The following is a 15,712-nucleotide window of genomic DNA, read 5'->3' as shown; positions in this document are numbered from 1 at the left end:
GCAGCGACATTGACGTAGCGCAGCAGTGGACAAACACAAGCCACGCAGCGTCTGTCTATATGTATGCCCCACGCAGCTATAAAGTCTCACGCTCTTTTATAACTTTATTCAGACCCGAACGCATCCACAGCAGTGCAATTCCAACACCATTCGTGTATTTCTAACTCGAAAAACACTTCTCTCGTCCTCCAAGGAAAGGTACTTCCTCATTGTCACGAGACGCCCCAAGATGCATTCATGGACACTCCGATCATAATCACAATATGTCTTAATTATGTGTGGTCTACATAAACAGAAATAAGTAGATATTTTTATCACTCACTAACGTAACTCTTACCGTGGAAGTAGAATTTGATGCATTTAAGTATGCTCGGAATTTTTTTTCTCATTTAAGTTATATTAAAACATCCTTAATTGCCAATTACCCTACATTGTTAAGAATTGAAAAATCAAAATAAACAAATGAAAGGTTGATGGTTGTACTTATTTATTATTTATAAATCATTGTGGAAATAATCCAGAGCAACAAAAAAAAAAAAAATCACCATGTTCAGTTGAAGTTTGAGTGAAGCAGGAAAATGTACACAACTTAGTCATGGCTTCCTTTTCCTTCACTCCACAGCATCAACGTCTTTACTGGTCACAACAATCCATTAGCAAACTGTGTTAAGTTAAAATACTTGAATTGCCATTGAACGCAACAAGTTAGCATTCAAACAATGATTCTGCTACACGGGGGAGAAAAAAAATACAAAGTGACAATCAAGTGTCACCATCTCAAAGTGGAGAAATAAATTACACATCCAATCACTTAGACAGCAGAAGTTACTAACATTGGGTTAAAAATACTTTTTCTGCGTACTGTGTGGATTTCAAACATTCATGTCTGTTAACAGTCCAGCCAATATTGCAGCTTGCAAGCAATAAACCAGTGCAAGAGCACGTGCGCACACACACACACACACACACGGACAATCTAGCGTCACTCGAGGTGCTGTCCACACGGGAACATTTTCAGGTGGAAATGGCCAAGTATTTGGTTATTTCAGCCTTTCATTCACATGGCAACGGCGTTCTTGGTGACCGATGTGGGAAAATCTGGCAAAAAAAAAAATCCCAGGATGGCTCCTGTGTGGACAGGGCCCTAGTGATGGAGCTTCCAGCCTAACGTAGTCCAAGAGGAACGAAGACAACACCTTCCATTTAGTGTTGTTGGCGTGTGCACCTGACGTGCTCTGTACATGTTGATGGAGGTCCACGCGGGGCCTCTCAGGAGATGGTGGAGAACTCTTTGAGTAGGACGTCCTGACTCAGAGTGTTCAGAGACACATTCTTCCTCACATTCAGGCTGATGGAGCGTACCTGAAAGACACACACATTCACAACCAGGAAGAATGTCAAGTAGATTCATTTCAGGTGTCAAATTAAAGCATTAATTGTGATACATTAATTAACGTCATAATTAATGTGTTTTTTATTGCATTGAGCTCATTTTTAAGCTGCATGCGTGTTCCCTTTATATCAAATCTGTTTAAATGCGTTGGGCTTCTCATTAAGATAACTTGCAATGCAGCAATCCAGCATAAACCACCTTTTGAAGGTCATGCCACGGCATCTCAATAGGATTCAGGTCAGGACTTGGATCAGGTGGACTTGGATCATTGTCCTGCTGCAGAACCCGAGTTGGTTTCAGCTTGAGGTCACCAACAGATGGCAGGACAGCAGAATTCATGGCTCTATTTATCACAGCAAGTCTTCCCGGTCCTGAAGCACCTAAACAGCCTCAGACCATCACACTACCACCGCCATATTTTACCATTGGTATGATGTGCTTTTTCTGAAATGTGGCAATGTGGCACCATGCAGGCCGTTTTTGCCCAGTATCTTTCTTATAGTGGAGTCATGAACGCTGACCTTAACTGAGACAAGGATGTTGTTGTGGGGTCTTTTGTGACCTCTTGGATGAGTTGTTGCTGTGCTCTTGGGGTTAATTTTGGTTGGATGGCTACTCCTGGGAAGGCCCATTTGTGGATAATGGTTCTCAATGTGGTTTGCTGGAATCCCGAAACTTTAGAAATGACTGATAGATCTCAATTAATTAGAGTTAAGTTTTAAGTGGACTTTTTAGTACCATTAAGCATACGGGGGACTAGGACTTGATGAACTGGTCGACTTAAGAGGGTTCCACGGTACATTAGTAGGCCTTAAACAGGTATTAGTAATGACAACCATGTGCGGCACCATTTGGGCATCAAACTTGCTGTTGTTTGTCACCGTGCTTCTCTTACCAGCTCCTTGAAGAAAGCCGCTTCTTTGGGCTGCTCCGAGTATCGCTCAAACTGGTCCAAACCATCCTGCAGTTTAAGTGTCAGCGTGTCATAGTTGGAGCGCACCACCTCCAACACCTAACACAGCGAGAGAGACATCGCATGATAAGGAGACGCTACTGAGATGGTCAAATATTCATTAGTGTTGAACGCTTAACATTTTATTCATGAGTCACGTGTACATGCATGGCTGCACGGTAGCCTAGTGGTTAGCATGTTGGCCAGGAAATCTGAAAGATGTGGCTTCAAATCTAAATTTGACAACTCTCCCTGTGCCTGTGTGGGTTTTCTCTGGGTACTCCGACGATCTCCCACATTTCCAAAAACATGCAAACTGGCAACCAGTCCAGGGTGTACCCCGACTCTTGCCCAAAAGTCAGCTGGGATAGACTCCAACATAACATCGCGGCCCAAGTGAGGACAAGCGGCATATGAAGTGAACAAATGAGTCTACAAGCATCATCATACGGATATTTCCAGCTCTTATGATATCTCTTACAATATCTACATGGTTTTTTTCATCACTGAGGTTGTATTTACATCTTTTTTTTGCCAAATGATCAAACCTGACAAAGCTGAGCTAATTATTCACAGCTCCAACGCTGTCAGCCATGACATATGTGCTAATGGACCCTTGAAAAAAAAAACAGGAAGTTTCCTATGAAACGCTGACAAAGACGCTTTTATGCGGACTGCATATCCATGTTAAGTTCGGTGTAGGTCTTATTCCATTAACTGCAGCACAAAGCAATATGTCTACTGCATCCGTTTTGGACTTTTTCCTTCTTATTAATCAGCAGCCCTGCGCCTATTTTTATTTGTTGGGTGGTCTTGTAATGGAAATGTCCCCCCAGCTCTCTCTTTGCGCTCCCTCCCCGAGAAACTGTGGAGGCAGGTTTGAATGATAACCTCCGTTCGAGTGTGTTTATACACCCTCGCCCCACCTCCCAGGCAGAGAAATGGAAAGCATGTCGGGGGGGCGGTTGGGGGAGGAAAAGTGTCAGCTGTGACAAACGGGTCGGAAGAGCAAAAATGAAAAATGGAAGGTGAACAGAGCATGAAGGAGGAATCAAGAAAAGACAGGAGGATGAAACCTGGCTTAGCAAAGGAGGCTTTTCCCGTACAAATACAGTCAGCGTTGCGCATCATCAAGCAGGCGCATGACTGTTTGTTATTTCAAATTACAACAACAAAACCGGCCTCACGCTGGACTGTGTTTTCAATCTAATGGTGCAAAAGCGGCACTGGATGCCATTTATCTTCTTGTGTCACTACAGGCAATGAAAATACCGTAGGATGGTGTGGGTCCGTGTATGCTCAAGGAAGAGCGAGTGGGAAAAAAAACTGACAGATGCATCTCCAAACCCGCAGCTCTGAAACCAGTTCATATGGCTTCACAGGCAAACTTCAACTGGACTCAAATGAACATCCTATAGTCATCAGGCAGATACGGTAAAACCGTTGGCATTCAATCAAAACAAGGAGCCTATCAACCAGAATGCCAATTTCACTCACGGTGCAACCAAAAATACACAATATATTATATATTTATATTTTCTGCCCGATTTCAGCATAAAAATGCAATATCGGTTGATATTGGTATCAGATCAAGAAAACCGATATTAAAAAAAAAACATACAACACATATGTGTTCATTCCACCATAGAAGATATGTCATCATACACATATCGGTATCAGAAATTGAGAGTTGGACAATATCGGCATATCGGTTTTTGGCAAAAAAAAAAAAGCCAATATCGAACATCCCTAATACTAATAAAAGTGCAAAACAATACTATGCTATACTACTTTGCTGGGAAGTACATACCCCCAAAAGAAAGTCAGCCAGTCCTGCATAGTCTGTGATGCTATTACATTGTGTGTATGTATTGTATATGTATTATTATTATTATTATTATTATTATTTATTTTTTTTGCCATTTGCTGGTGGTAACATTACATTTTCATAATGAGCCCAGCAACTGAAAACTGGAAACACTTCCTTCCATTCTTTCAATCGGATTGCTGATTGGAGACTGTTGTTTGTCAGGTTATTATTAAAAGTGTTTAGTTTAGTCAAATGATTAATTTCTAGACTATCACACAGTGCAGCGCTAAGTTGATTTTTTGGTTTGTTTGCTTTTCAAGTCAAGCAGATAAGGGTACAGAGGCAGTATAATGACCAAATATATCACTCTTATCATTTAGTAAAAGGACACTTTCATTTGTTTTCCTATCCTCGCTGTGCTCTCATTTGACTTTAATGATCTCTTAACACTCTTCATCAGTACATCCAGACTTAATGACAAAGAAGTAATTCAGTTTGTGTTGGCAGAACAGTTCAATTTGTGTTTTTGAACAGGCTAAATCAGTAAGTGTGGACTTGGGTTAATAATAACGGACACTAAAATTGGATAAACCTGTCCGGCGGTTCATTCAAGGAGACATCTACTGTAGCAATCACATTTAAAAATGGAGTTTGTGGTTTACTACAATGTTGACAGGGGTGTTGTTTTTAGAAGGGTGACAATGTGCTGATCTCATTTCAATCCCCAACAATCCCCAGAATATAAAATGTAACGTGTTCCAAAAGTAACGCAATTCCAGCACTGCTTCCAGACGTAGCGTTCTCCACTTTTCATTCACCGACCACCAGCGAATTTCGAGACTAAATGTGCCTGACATACCGATGTTCTTGTGTGAATGTGTACCGTTACCTGCTCCTCGGACAGTTGGGAGATATGGTTCACGGAAGCATACGACTCAATCTTCGGGTTGAAATGGTTTATGATGGCCCTTGAAGACAAAAGAATGAGTGACTTTACACAGAGTGGACAGAGTGACATGACCTCATTGCAGAGCTGCACAATTACATCTGCTGTGAAAGCTTTTGGAAGCAAGCTGCAGGTGTTTTATTCCAAACACCCACAAGAACATTAGACACAGGGCACTGATGAAAACCTGGCTCACAGTCTGAGACCAATTCATCTCAGAAGAGGGTGATGAGGTCAAGCTTTGCACATGGAAGATTGGGCAATCCAGACTGAGATGAAAATTTTCCCAACAATATTTGAGTACACAAATGAAACAAATTAAGATTACGTCCATATATTCGATGTACAATGTGTACATTGTTTTTTTAGAATTATCAACACACGCTTAAAGGAATAGTTTTGATTTTTGACATGAAGTTGTATGACATCCCCATCAGCAGTGTAGTGCATCAATAATGACTTACCCACCACTTTTGAGTTACACTAAAGTTGGCAAGTTCAATAAAATACAAGTTTAAACAAGACATAAAAATTGCTGTTTTGTATCAAAAAAATATTCAACTGTGACGCAAGTGTGAAACGTGAATTGTTGCACCTCTAATAAATATGTACGTCACTGTAATTAATTTATCGAGCTGATCAATGATGTTATAGTCAGGTAGAGCTGTACAGTATGTGTGTGTGTGTGTTTGTGTATATATATACATATACATGTCTCACACCGACTTGATTATATACTCCATATACCTGACCAATCACTGATTGTCTATTAAAGAGTCACAGGGCGCAAAATATCTATATGTTTCTATAATACGTCTATTTAGTAAACATATTGCGCCCTTACGTGATTGGATAAGTTAATCTACAGTGCTCAGTGGCCTGTCATCCTGACTGGGTGAAGTCTGAATTTGACTTGCATTGAAATGTAAAAAAGAAAAATGATGTTGTGTTAATGCAGATTTATAATACTGCCGCTAGCATGTAGCAAATTACAGGTGCAGCTAAATAATGACTTACCGTGTGCGGGTTTGGTGCTGTAGACAAAATATTTTAGGGGGTTATGTAACTGTTGATGTGTTACGCACCTCATTTCCTTTGATTCCCATTTGATTGGATCTGGCTGCTTCATATTGTGCCAGCCCACCGGGGAATTGCAAAGGCAATATTTTCCCGCATTAGCATTAATCTATATAGAATAAACGGCTTTATAGGCCAAATATAAAGTGATGGCATAAGCACAACCGTGAGATTGAACGGCTCCGCTCGTACTTGCAATATATATCAAGTAAGTGATGGTGACAGCAACAAACAGGGAACTCTATTCTGCTATCATTTATGTGAGGAAGGTCATTGAATTGTCAGGACAAGATGATGGGAGAGAAATCAACAAGGACTATCTTTATTTTATTCTTTTCTCCTTTGCATGATGCATACACTATTTGATGGTTAAGTGTGTGTAAGAGTGTAATTACCGAACGTTAACAAGGGCATGTGTGACTTTACTGGCAGGCTCCTTCCACTGGCCGGTGTTTGTTGACACTCTCAGCACTGAAACACAAGAGTGTCTTGTATCTTTTACATATTTAGTCACCAATAATTGAATGGCTCTCAGAACTAACATACCCATGCAGTAGAGGTTGTCAAAAACTTGGTGCATTCGCACAATCTCATAGTAGAGCTCGTCATAGCTGTTGGACGTGGGAAGAAATGTGTCTCCGTATGTGATGAACATGTTGAATAGGTTCACCACCTAATAGGGAGACAGCCAGTCAAACAACATCAAAAAAAAGTCAACCATTCCTGGGACTGTATGAGTTTCTCACCAGGAGGGCCAGATGAAAAATATTGTGCTTGGCCAGCAGCGTAGTTTCATTTGACAGTAGAAACTTGAGCAGGTTGATGAGTGCTGCGCAGAGGGAGATGTGCATGCATTAATGAGACAATATGGAGGCTTGATATAAGCTACGTGAGCGTGCGGCGGAAGAATACATAGTTGCACCTTGCTACACCGAGGAAGGACAACATCACTTTTGTTTTATGGTAACTTTCCTCGTCATTATGTTTCCTGGGCAAAAGGCATACAATTTTGATGGCAGAGCGTCAAATGGTCAGGAAGTGGACAAACGCTGACCAACACCGGCTGCATGTCCAATCAATCATCATCCAGAATAAAGATTTGAACATGTGGATGGATCCTATGAAATGGACAGTGATAACTAAGCATCATAATGGTCTCATTGTTGACACTTTGTCCAGCCAATAGGCTGTCTCTCCCTCCCTTGCAACACCCCTTTCAGTGTGCAAGCCAACCACAGGGAGTTTCATTTAATTCTTGTATTTACTTTTTTATTGCTGTATTTTATAAGTGCTTTGTGTGTTCTGTGTACAGTGTGAGTGTTAATTTAGGTATAGGACCTAACAACGTACACTGCTATTAAACCATATACTCGTAGCAGGAAATAAGCGAGACAGAGAAAACCCTACATAATGAAGCACAACATAAACATTCTGAATGATAACAAGCTTCTCCTGGATTAATTTGACTCGTTCTTTGTATTCACTCGTGTGTCATGGTGTCCTATTATTACCGCCACAAGGAGAGCTTGCGCCGCCATCCAGGGAATGAAGCTGATTATCGGTCTGATTAGAGGAATCAGTATTCTAATGAGACACAGTGCAATGGGACCATTAAAAAGTGGAATGCGATCCAGCTTTGTGTTGACCAGGCTGAAACCAAGGCCACCACAACGGATTGTGCTTCCTTTAGAGACTCATTATCCAAAGTCAATGATGCAATTTATTTCCAAATGCACATGGCAACCACTTCAGACGGAAATTGCCTTTAGCGTGCAAAGGGTGTAAACTCTTACACGGTTATGCCCAGCAAAGAGAAACATCAAGAGATTTACAATCCACAATCTACAAATAGACACATGCAAATACTTTATATAAGCGTTATTTTCAGGAACTAAGCCTAACTGAGAGAATAGTTAGTTCAAAAGACGTATTGCAGACACCCCCGCATGTGGTCATGTGAGGATTTTCAGGAATCTATTAGTAATGTTACGGTAGAAAAGCAATGGCGCATACCCGACCAGAGCTCTCTCCAAGTGTAGTGTAACCTGATTCGACACTTCTTCTGGTAGCACAGGAGTTTGTGAATGATCTGAACACAGCGCCTGTTTAGGATGAACAGAAACACAAAAAACGCAATGAATCGGTGTACATGCGTGCACATGTATGTGTGGTGTATACTCACAAGTATAAATCCATTGGAAAATCCTTCATCATATGTGTGACAATAAATTCTACCATCAGATCTAAAAAGGTTTAAAAAAAAAGTACAAAAAGTTACATTGTACATTGTAATATCATGCAGAAATTGCATCCAACACCAATTAAACATAAATCACAGTAAAGCAAAACTGCCAGTTTTATGCCAGTAATAAGCATCGTCAGACACCAAAAACCTTAAACCACAGATTCTACATACCTAAAACTGCACACACCAATGGCCGAGAGGGGATGTTCTTATCCACTGCTTTTTTTCTGTGCCTCATGGGCTGCAAAAGATTGCAAAGATCTGTTTGTAAATATCCCTACATTTATTAATAGTTGCATCCAGATGACAACAGATCACTGAGTGAAGCTGATGTAATACACAGTACAATACACACAGGAAGGTGTGGACAGAGGACGCATGCGTATGAGTTAATCGCTTTGCGCTTCCCTAGTCTTGTCTAGACCCACAATGAAGTGGAATTATATGTGTAGTATAAGACACAAACATTCCGGGAGAACAACACTCAAAATAGTCTAACATTATGTTGACTTGTCGTCAACGCTGACTTCTGAAGACGTGATGGTGATGGGTCGGAGATGTCATCGTGTTTAAAGAGGCTTCGGATTGCTCGTCTACACGGAAATGACAAGCTGGTGTTTTCAAATTTCCCGCTGTGGAAGCCATTCTCATGAAATAGTGTTTCAGCGCACCGAGAACGCCTTTTCCATGTGGATGGCCTCTTAGACTTACCATTCTATGTAGACTGACCCTGAAGTTGATATTGTCATCGTGCAGAAATGCATCAGCATACTGGTCCTGTCGCACACACAAACACACAAGGTTAACATTTGTGCCTCAATAGGTTGAGAGGATGTGAGAGCACGAGCACTGCTCCCACCTCGGCTATACATGTGAGGATGATCAGGCACAGTCTGGCACTGTTGAGTCGATGCTCATCTGAAAACAACATTAAAGCCAAAAAAGAAAATGAAATCAGTATCAAGCATGTTTAATGCAGGGAAAGGGGGAGCATTAAAAGAAAGCAGATTAACTATGAAGCTTTTTTTTTTTTACCTTTAGTATCCTGCATTACAATTGAGGCATACTTGAGGAAGGTGATGAGAAGGTTGCTCGTCTGCAGGTTGGGATCCAGTGGCAGCTCTGGGTTGTTCATCACTACACACAGAATGAACAATTAAAACTTACGGCAACAATAAGCGCACAAGAAGAAGCAACAGTCATGCGTCACACTTCAGAGAGAAGTGTCGGGTTTGACGAATAATGTGAGTATTAAAAGGTGTCTTACACTTGTCTTAGAAGGACCATGAACTGAACCGGCTTCATTTTATTTTAAAAAGAAAACCCAAAAAGTAATGAATATTTGAAAAAGCTACTGGTAGGTACATTTACTTGCTAAAGCTTTCTTGCTCATGGCAGGAGAAAGTTGCAGTGTTTGGTGAGGATGTTCTAAAAAATGCATGTAACAACAAAGTTAAGCTGAATCTGAAGTAAAGAGGCCGCTTTCAAAACCCTTTGTTCCATTTTGCTACCCCTGCAGGTCTTCCAAATTGCTTAAAAGGTGAAGTGTGGCTTCACGCTTTTCTAAGCACATACAGTATAAACAGTGGTGGTGCGGGGATCATTAAAAGTTGCTTTAGTTTGGTTTATTTTGGAAATATCCAAAAGAATGTGACATACTGTCTAGGGAGGGCGGGGTTGTGCCAAGTGGTGTTGTTGGTGTGGTTGGAGCGGGGCTGGTAGGGGTTGCAACAATGTCAATCTCAGGGTGGCTCTGTTGAAAAACCAAAGACATGGAATATGCCATTCAAACGTGTCACTCAGTGAGCGACGGCCTCATGTTTCCATTAAGTGCTGAAAAAGAAATCACAAAGTGCAACTTCCGTGTGAAGCAAACTGTCAGTTGACTCAGATAAAAGCAACCATATTTTTATCTTCACAAAGGACACGGACAAATTTAGATCAATCAGGTCCCTTACCAGTAAAAGTGGACACATCTAAAACGTCAGAAAAATGCTGCCAACTGTGCCGTGATGGCAATTTCTAATATCATAAACCACTGGAAATACACAGAGCAGATGCACATGCAAAGAAAAAGTGTGAAATATTACCTGTGCTAATACAGTGATGAAGTTGCGGTTGAGGTGCACAGCCTCGTACAGTGCCAGCAAAATCGCTTCATTGGTCCTACAGACAAAACAGACTTTCAGCCAATTCATTTTATTTACATTTACAGGCTGAAAATGTGTGTGTGTCTTCCAGACGCGTACGTACGAGGATTCCTCATTTATAAATGGAATATTTTCATAGTTATGGTGTAGAAAAACCTGTTGACGACCTTCTAAATGAATATTTTTTTTCATTATTAGAGCCCTTGAGACATGAAATAACACCCATAAAGTCACCTGTACATTTGTATTACCATTATCAGAGAAAATATAAGCAATTTTAAACATAAATAAGACGTGCCCTACTAAAACTATCACACAGCAACACTCAAAATGTATCAAAGTTTATGAAATAAGTAGCAGCTTAAACACCGGAAATGACGGTAATCATATCATCTTCACAAATTAAAATGACACGGCATTTAGAGGGGTAGTTCTGAATCAAACAGTCCACTGTTATACAATTCCAGTTGATAAAAACAGCAGAGGTTACATTTAAGGACAACTTTTGTGCCCGTGGAAAGTACTCAGCTTTTGTAGCTCATCGGTGGAGTCAAACAAGACAAACAAAAGTGCCATTTGAGATGTGGTACTTACTGCACTGAGAGCTTCTCATCAGCATCTGCTATAAACATGTTGCCCACCTGTGGACAGTCATGACATGAAAACACACATTTGTGCAATTTGAGGAAAATACATCCTGATGCAATATATTTCAATCTATTTCCTTTGAGTATGGCGGTCTCTATGGAGCGAAAGGAGGACCTGACTTGATGATATACAGACAGACAATCTACAACCTAATCGACCAAAATGTGAAAGATTGTTTGTTAGGGCCGTATTTATTTTCAATAAATCATCTTACACCCAAAATGATTGTGGTATATTAAAGGAGTCTGGAGTATTTTGGTCATCATTCTATGTGAGCACTTAAACACCTACCATACTCGTGAGGGTGGAGAAGAAGCCGCCCTGGTTCTCTTCCTCTTTGTCTTTGTACTGCCTGTAGAATACAAGAGAATGAGGAGGAACAATTAACAGAAAGAAGGAGGTAATGAACTTTCCAGAATTACTGGTCGAGTCACACAAAGGCTTTTGTATTATATACTCCTCATGCAAAATAATGGAAAGTCTGCGTGTACAGAATCTATTTTTCTGAACCTTGCCTCATGGAAAAACATTACTGTTAGCTATAAATAACTTTTTGCATTTTTTATGAGCAAAGTAGAAATAGAACATTTATTTAAAACATCAACCAGAACTCACAGGGCCAGTGGTATCATCATAATAGATATTATTTTTTCACCTGTTATATTCTGTTAAAGCTTGGTGGACAACTATGCCCATTCCCTGGGGGAAGAAAAGATATATTTTCAATTCAAGACAGCCTTCAATGGACTACATATAATAGTAGGTGTGATGACAACATACTTACATCCAGTGTTGGCTCATCATCGACAATAGAGAGCTTCACAATATATGGATTTACAGACTGAGAGAGAAACAGAGGTGGATTAGATTTTTCTGCAACGTGCACATAATATACACGTGCAACTGAAAGTACAACAGTGTTTTACTCTTATTGCTCCATTGTCTGAAATCATTCACAGACAACATTCAGCGCCATATGTGCAAACAACAAACCTCATATTTCCTGTAGTTGACCAGAAGGGCCAAAAGAACCACAGCATCGTAACCATGCTGCCCTCTACTGGACACATCTGAAAGAATCTGCGGAGGAGAGGAACAGCAGCACTGATGGACGTGTTTAAGTCACAATGTCTGTGACATATTCAATTCCTCAAAAGAGCAATATAAAACACGCAACAAGTGTACTTATCATGCATAGTATGTCTTTGTCAGTCAATACTGTAGTAGCCTTCTCTCCCAAGGGGTCGCCCACTGAAAGTTACTGACATTATTTGTCTCTTAGGGCCATTGGTTGGGAATCAAACTGGCGCCAACTGCACAAAAGGCAGCCATATGGACCATGTCGCACTACATGACCAGTGCTCTGTCTGGGTTGCACGTGAGGTTAGTTGTCACAAGCTCAAGCAGATGAGGAGCAAAAGTCAGAGCAAAAATGCCACCACATGCATGCGCTGTTCTTGCACATGAAAACTGTTCAAATACGCATTTTGGAAAAAGTTATTAGACCGATACCGGTCACTGGACCAGGGGTTAGGGACCCCTGCACAGGCCCATGGTAAAACAGCACAGCGAAATGATGGACACATGAATGCAGAATACTGCAGCACTATTTTCATCTCATGTGTTCATTATGTGTGAGGCGGATGCTGTTAGAGTGCCTTGTCTTCAACAATTCCATGTCTTGCATTTAATTTGTATTCTATTTTAATTGCATAGGTTTGCAGGTTTACTTACCTGCAGAATGGCTTCGAAGATGCTATTGATCATCACATATTCCAAGATGGTATTCTGACTAATATTGTCAGTTACCTGCAAAACACGAACAATCAAGTCAACTTCTGTCTGCGCACTTAAACAAGTCCATTGCTTGAAGGTCTTCCATAGCATCTCACCGTCACCAGACAGAGAAGAAGTTTGAGACAAAGGCTCTTCAGACTCTCTGAGCCATCTCCACAAAGGAGACTGTCCAGTCTCTCCATCAAGTCCTGCAGCAAGCATAAACATGCACTTTTAATTCCTTTAAAGGGTTAAACGATGCCAAGTTTCAGATAATGAGGTTCACAAATCAAAGGAAATACAGATGGAATAGGTGCAGATTCTGGAAAATCTAAAAGTTTTTTTGTGAGTTATTGTGTGTAGCTGCTTTAGAGGGGACCACAACTCAATACAAGAGTCGAAAAATTAGCATAATAGGTCCCCTTTAACATGAATGTTGGTTGTCCGTTGCTACATCGCTGTTTGAACATTGCACCCTCGAGTCTTTCCAATAATGGATTAACAAATGAGAATCGTTTTGTGGTGGCCTAATATTAGTCAAAACATATGCATATATACGCAAAATCCTTGGTCCAAATTAATCATTTTGAATCATTAAAATTGATAAATGAGCAATATATATGTGGCATTTAGAAGATGTTATTTATAGTGTGAGTTGTGGCTGACAGCAGCTCCTGTGTGACTGTTCACTGCATATGTGTTCTCTGTCCCATTGCAGTAGTATTCTACTAAACTGGCCACTAGGTGTCAGGAACGTTGCAGTGATGAGACAATGACCACCTTGGATGCTGTCAATGCTAACTTGTGACTTGAGGTAATGTCTTATTTATGTCAACTATATTGGGTAATACAAGGGTAAAGGTGACTATAGGAGTGATATTACAGGTCTGGGGGCTCGAATAATAACTATAAAAACATTCCACAAATAAATAAGGAAAACTCACTTATCAAGGACCAATTAACCTCAACACACAATGGACGGCTGTACATGTCTACTCTACCACCCTCCATACCTTCATCCTTTGCTCTGCTTTGTCAAAGCCCATGAGCATATTGATGATGTCAAAGCCAGACGCTGACCTGTTCTTTTGGTGAACCCCACGAAAAAGTGCACACAGAGTCTGGGAGGAAAGCAGGGGATGAACTTGGCTAAATGTTATACCGTACATGCAACACTCGGTCCTAAGATATTGAAAATAACTCACCTGCAGAGCATTGACCACTTTGATCTGATGCTCCTCTCCGAGAGCCTGAACACTGTGGTGGAACAGGGAGTTGATGTTGTCCTGAATTCGCTGTACCTCCTCGCCATCAACACTCTCCAGCTTCGACTCCAGGTACTCCAAGTTCACCTGGAAGAGGAGTGGTGTAATTTTGCTTCATTGTGAACATGGAAATGACTAGAGGATGATTACAGACTGAAGTGTGAAGGAATCAGTCAGCTGGCCAGCTCTCAACTGTTAAATGAACACCTATCTGGCAGCGTCTTGAGCAACATTATAAAGAGCATATCCACCCTTAGTGGCAAGTATTTACGTGTTACGGTACTGTACCTTCATTAGAAAGAGCTCATCCCAGAAGCGAGGGCTGTTCTTAGCCGGATCTTCCTTCTGAATTGAATAGACAATGCATTGTGTCAATAAAACAACACCTAAATAACCATATAAATTACTAAATGTCGGGCTTGTTGTGCTCATGATACTCACTGCAAAGATCTCATCATACATCAACACCACCTTCTCCTTCAGTGGTTTCTTAGAGGACGACGTCCTCCTCAACAAACCTGCCTTTTTCTCCACCTGAGACATGGCTAGGTCTGGGGACAGGGGCAGACAGATACTACTCACACAAAGATCAGCACTGGATTGCTATTTTTTTTTTTAAATATTACAATAGTCTTGTTGCATAATAAATTGCATAGGATTTGGACAAAATGTATGACATTAGTGTGCTAGCCATGGAACTTGTCATCAGCTGTCAACGTCGGCTCCCAAGTAATGGGATACATGATGTATGGGATGGGCTCATCAGTTAACGTTGGCCGTTAACTGGTTTCACAGTGTTTGTTGACTTTAATCAGCTAAGGAAACACAACACTACGTTTGACCTGTTAACGCGGTTATCTCCAAGCATTGCTAATAACCAAGTACCGCTCAATTGCCATCGTACTGTCTGTTGTCCAATGGAAAGCTAATGCTAGCTAGCAGACAATTACTCACGTTCAAAACATATCCAAATAGCCAGCGACGACGGGAAAATGAGTAGCATGCTCGCATTAACGTACTTGTTGCGTTACAGAATTCTTATATATATATTCAAGTGCGTACTTCATTCTTACCTCACTTTCAGTGTTTGAAGTACATATGTAAGCTCATGAAGCCTTCACAGTGCAGTAGCTTCGGCTAGCATACAGCTAACAGCGTCTTTGCTGCTAACTCTCGAGCCCCCTACTGGCGTACAGGGTCACTGCACCCTAAACTAAACCACTGTAAAAAAGTGACATCCATTCTTACTCAATAACTGGTTTGACTGTGTCATTTAATTATTACGTTTGCATCACACATATTCCGTGTGATGATATATTAAATACATTTAGAAGATGTAATCAAAATGCAGTGTTTAAGTGCATCACTTGTAACACGTTATATTTTAGTAGGCCTATTGCAATTTGTATAGCTTTATACAGCATCATGTGTCATCTAGCACATTATCTGT

General features: G+C 40.7%; 1 protein-coding gene across 2 annotated transcripts; it reads right to left on the bottom strand.

The window, feature by feature from the left end:
- Positions 1-470: 470 nt before the first annotated feature.
- armh3 (armadillo like helical domain containing 3) lies at positions 471-15,481 on the bottom strand. Of its 2 annotated transcripts, none has more exons than XM_058087328.2 (26): positions 15,336-15,481; positions 14,704-14,813; positions 14,551-14,607; positions 14,203-14,349; positions 14,011-14,118; positions 13,114-13,206; positions 12,956-13,030; positions 12,215-12,301; positions 12,006-12,062; positions 11,877-11,920; positions 11,513-11,573; positions 11,168-11,214; positions 10,514-10,589; positions 10,083-10,176; positions 9,459-9,560; positions 9,283-9,341; positions 9,135-9,200; positions 8,595-8,664; positions 8,361-8,421; positions 8,192-8,280; positions 6,925-7,007; positions 6,725-6,851; positions 6,574-6,649; positions 5,045-5,123; positions 2,289-2,405; positions 471-1,362 (listed from the first exon to the last, which is right to left on the bottom strand). In XM_058087328.2, exons 2-26 carry the CDS (start codon positions 14,803-14,805, stop codon positions 1,270-1,272), a joined length of 2,070 nt encoding a protein of 689 aa, XP_057943311.2. In that variant the 5' UTR covers positions 14,806-14,813; positions 15,336-15,481; the 3' UTR covers positions 471-1,269. The 2 variants fall into 2 exon arrangements, with proteins under 2 accessions (XP_057943311.2, XP_057943318.2); XM_058087335.2 differs by having other exon boundaries at positions 15,325-15,421.
- Positions 15,482-15,712: the final 231 nt, after the last annotated feature.

This window comes from Doryrhamphus excisus, linkage group LG9 (assembly GCF_037039965.1).
Source record: "Doryrhamphus excisus strain RoL-2023G ecotype Guam linkage group LG9, RoL_Dexc_Guam_v1.1, whole genome shotgun sequence".
Lineage (NCBI taxonomy): Eukaryota > Metazoa > Chordata > Actinopteri > Syngnathiformes > Syngnathidae > Doryrhamphus > Doryrhamphus excisus.
This window is presented reverse-complemented; position numbering and strand designations above follow the sequence as displayed.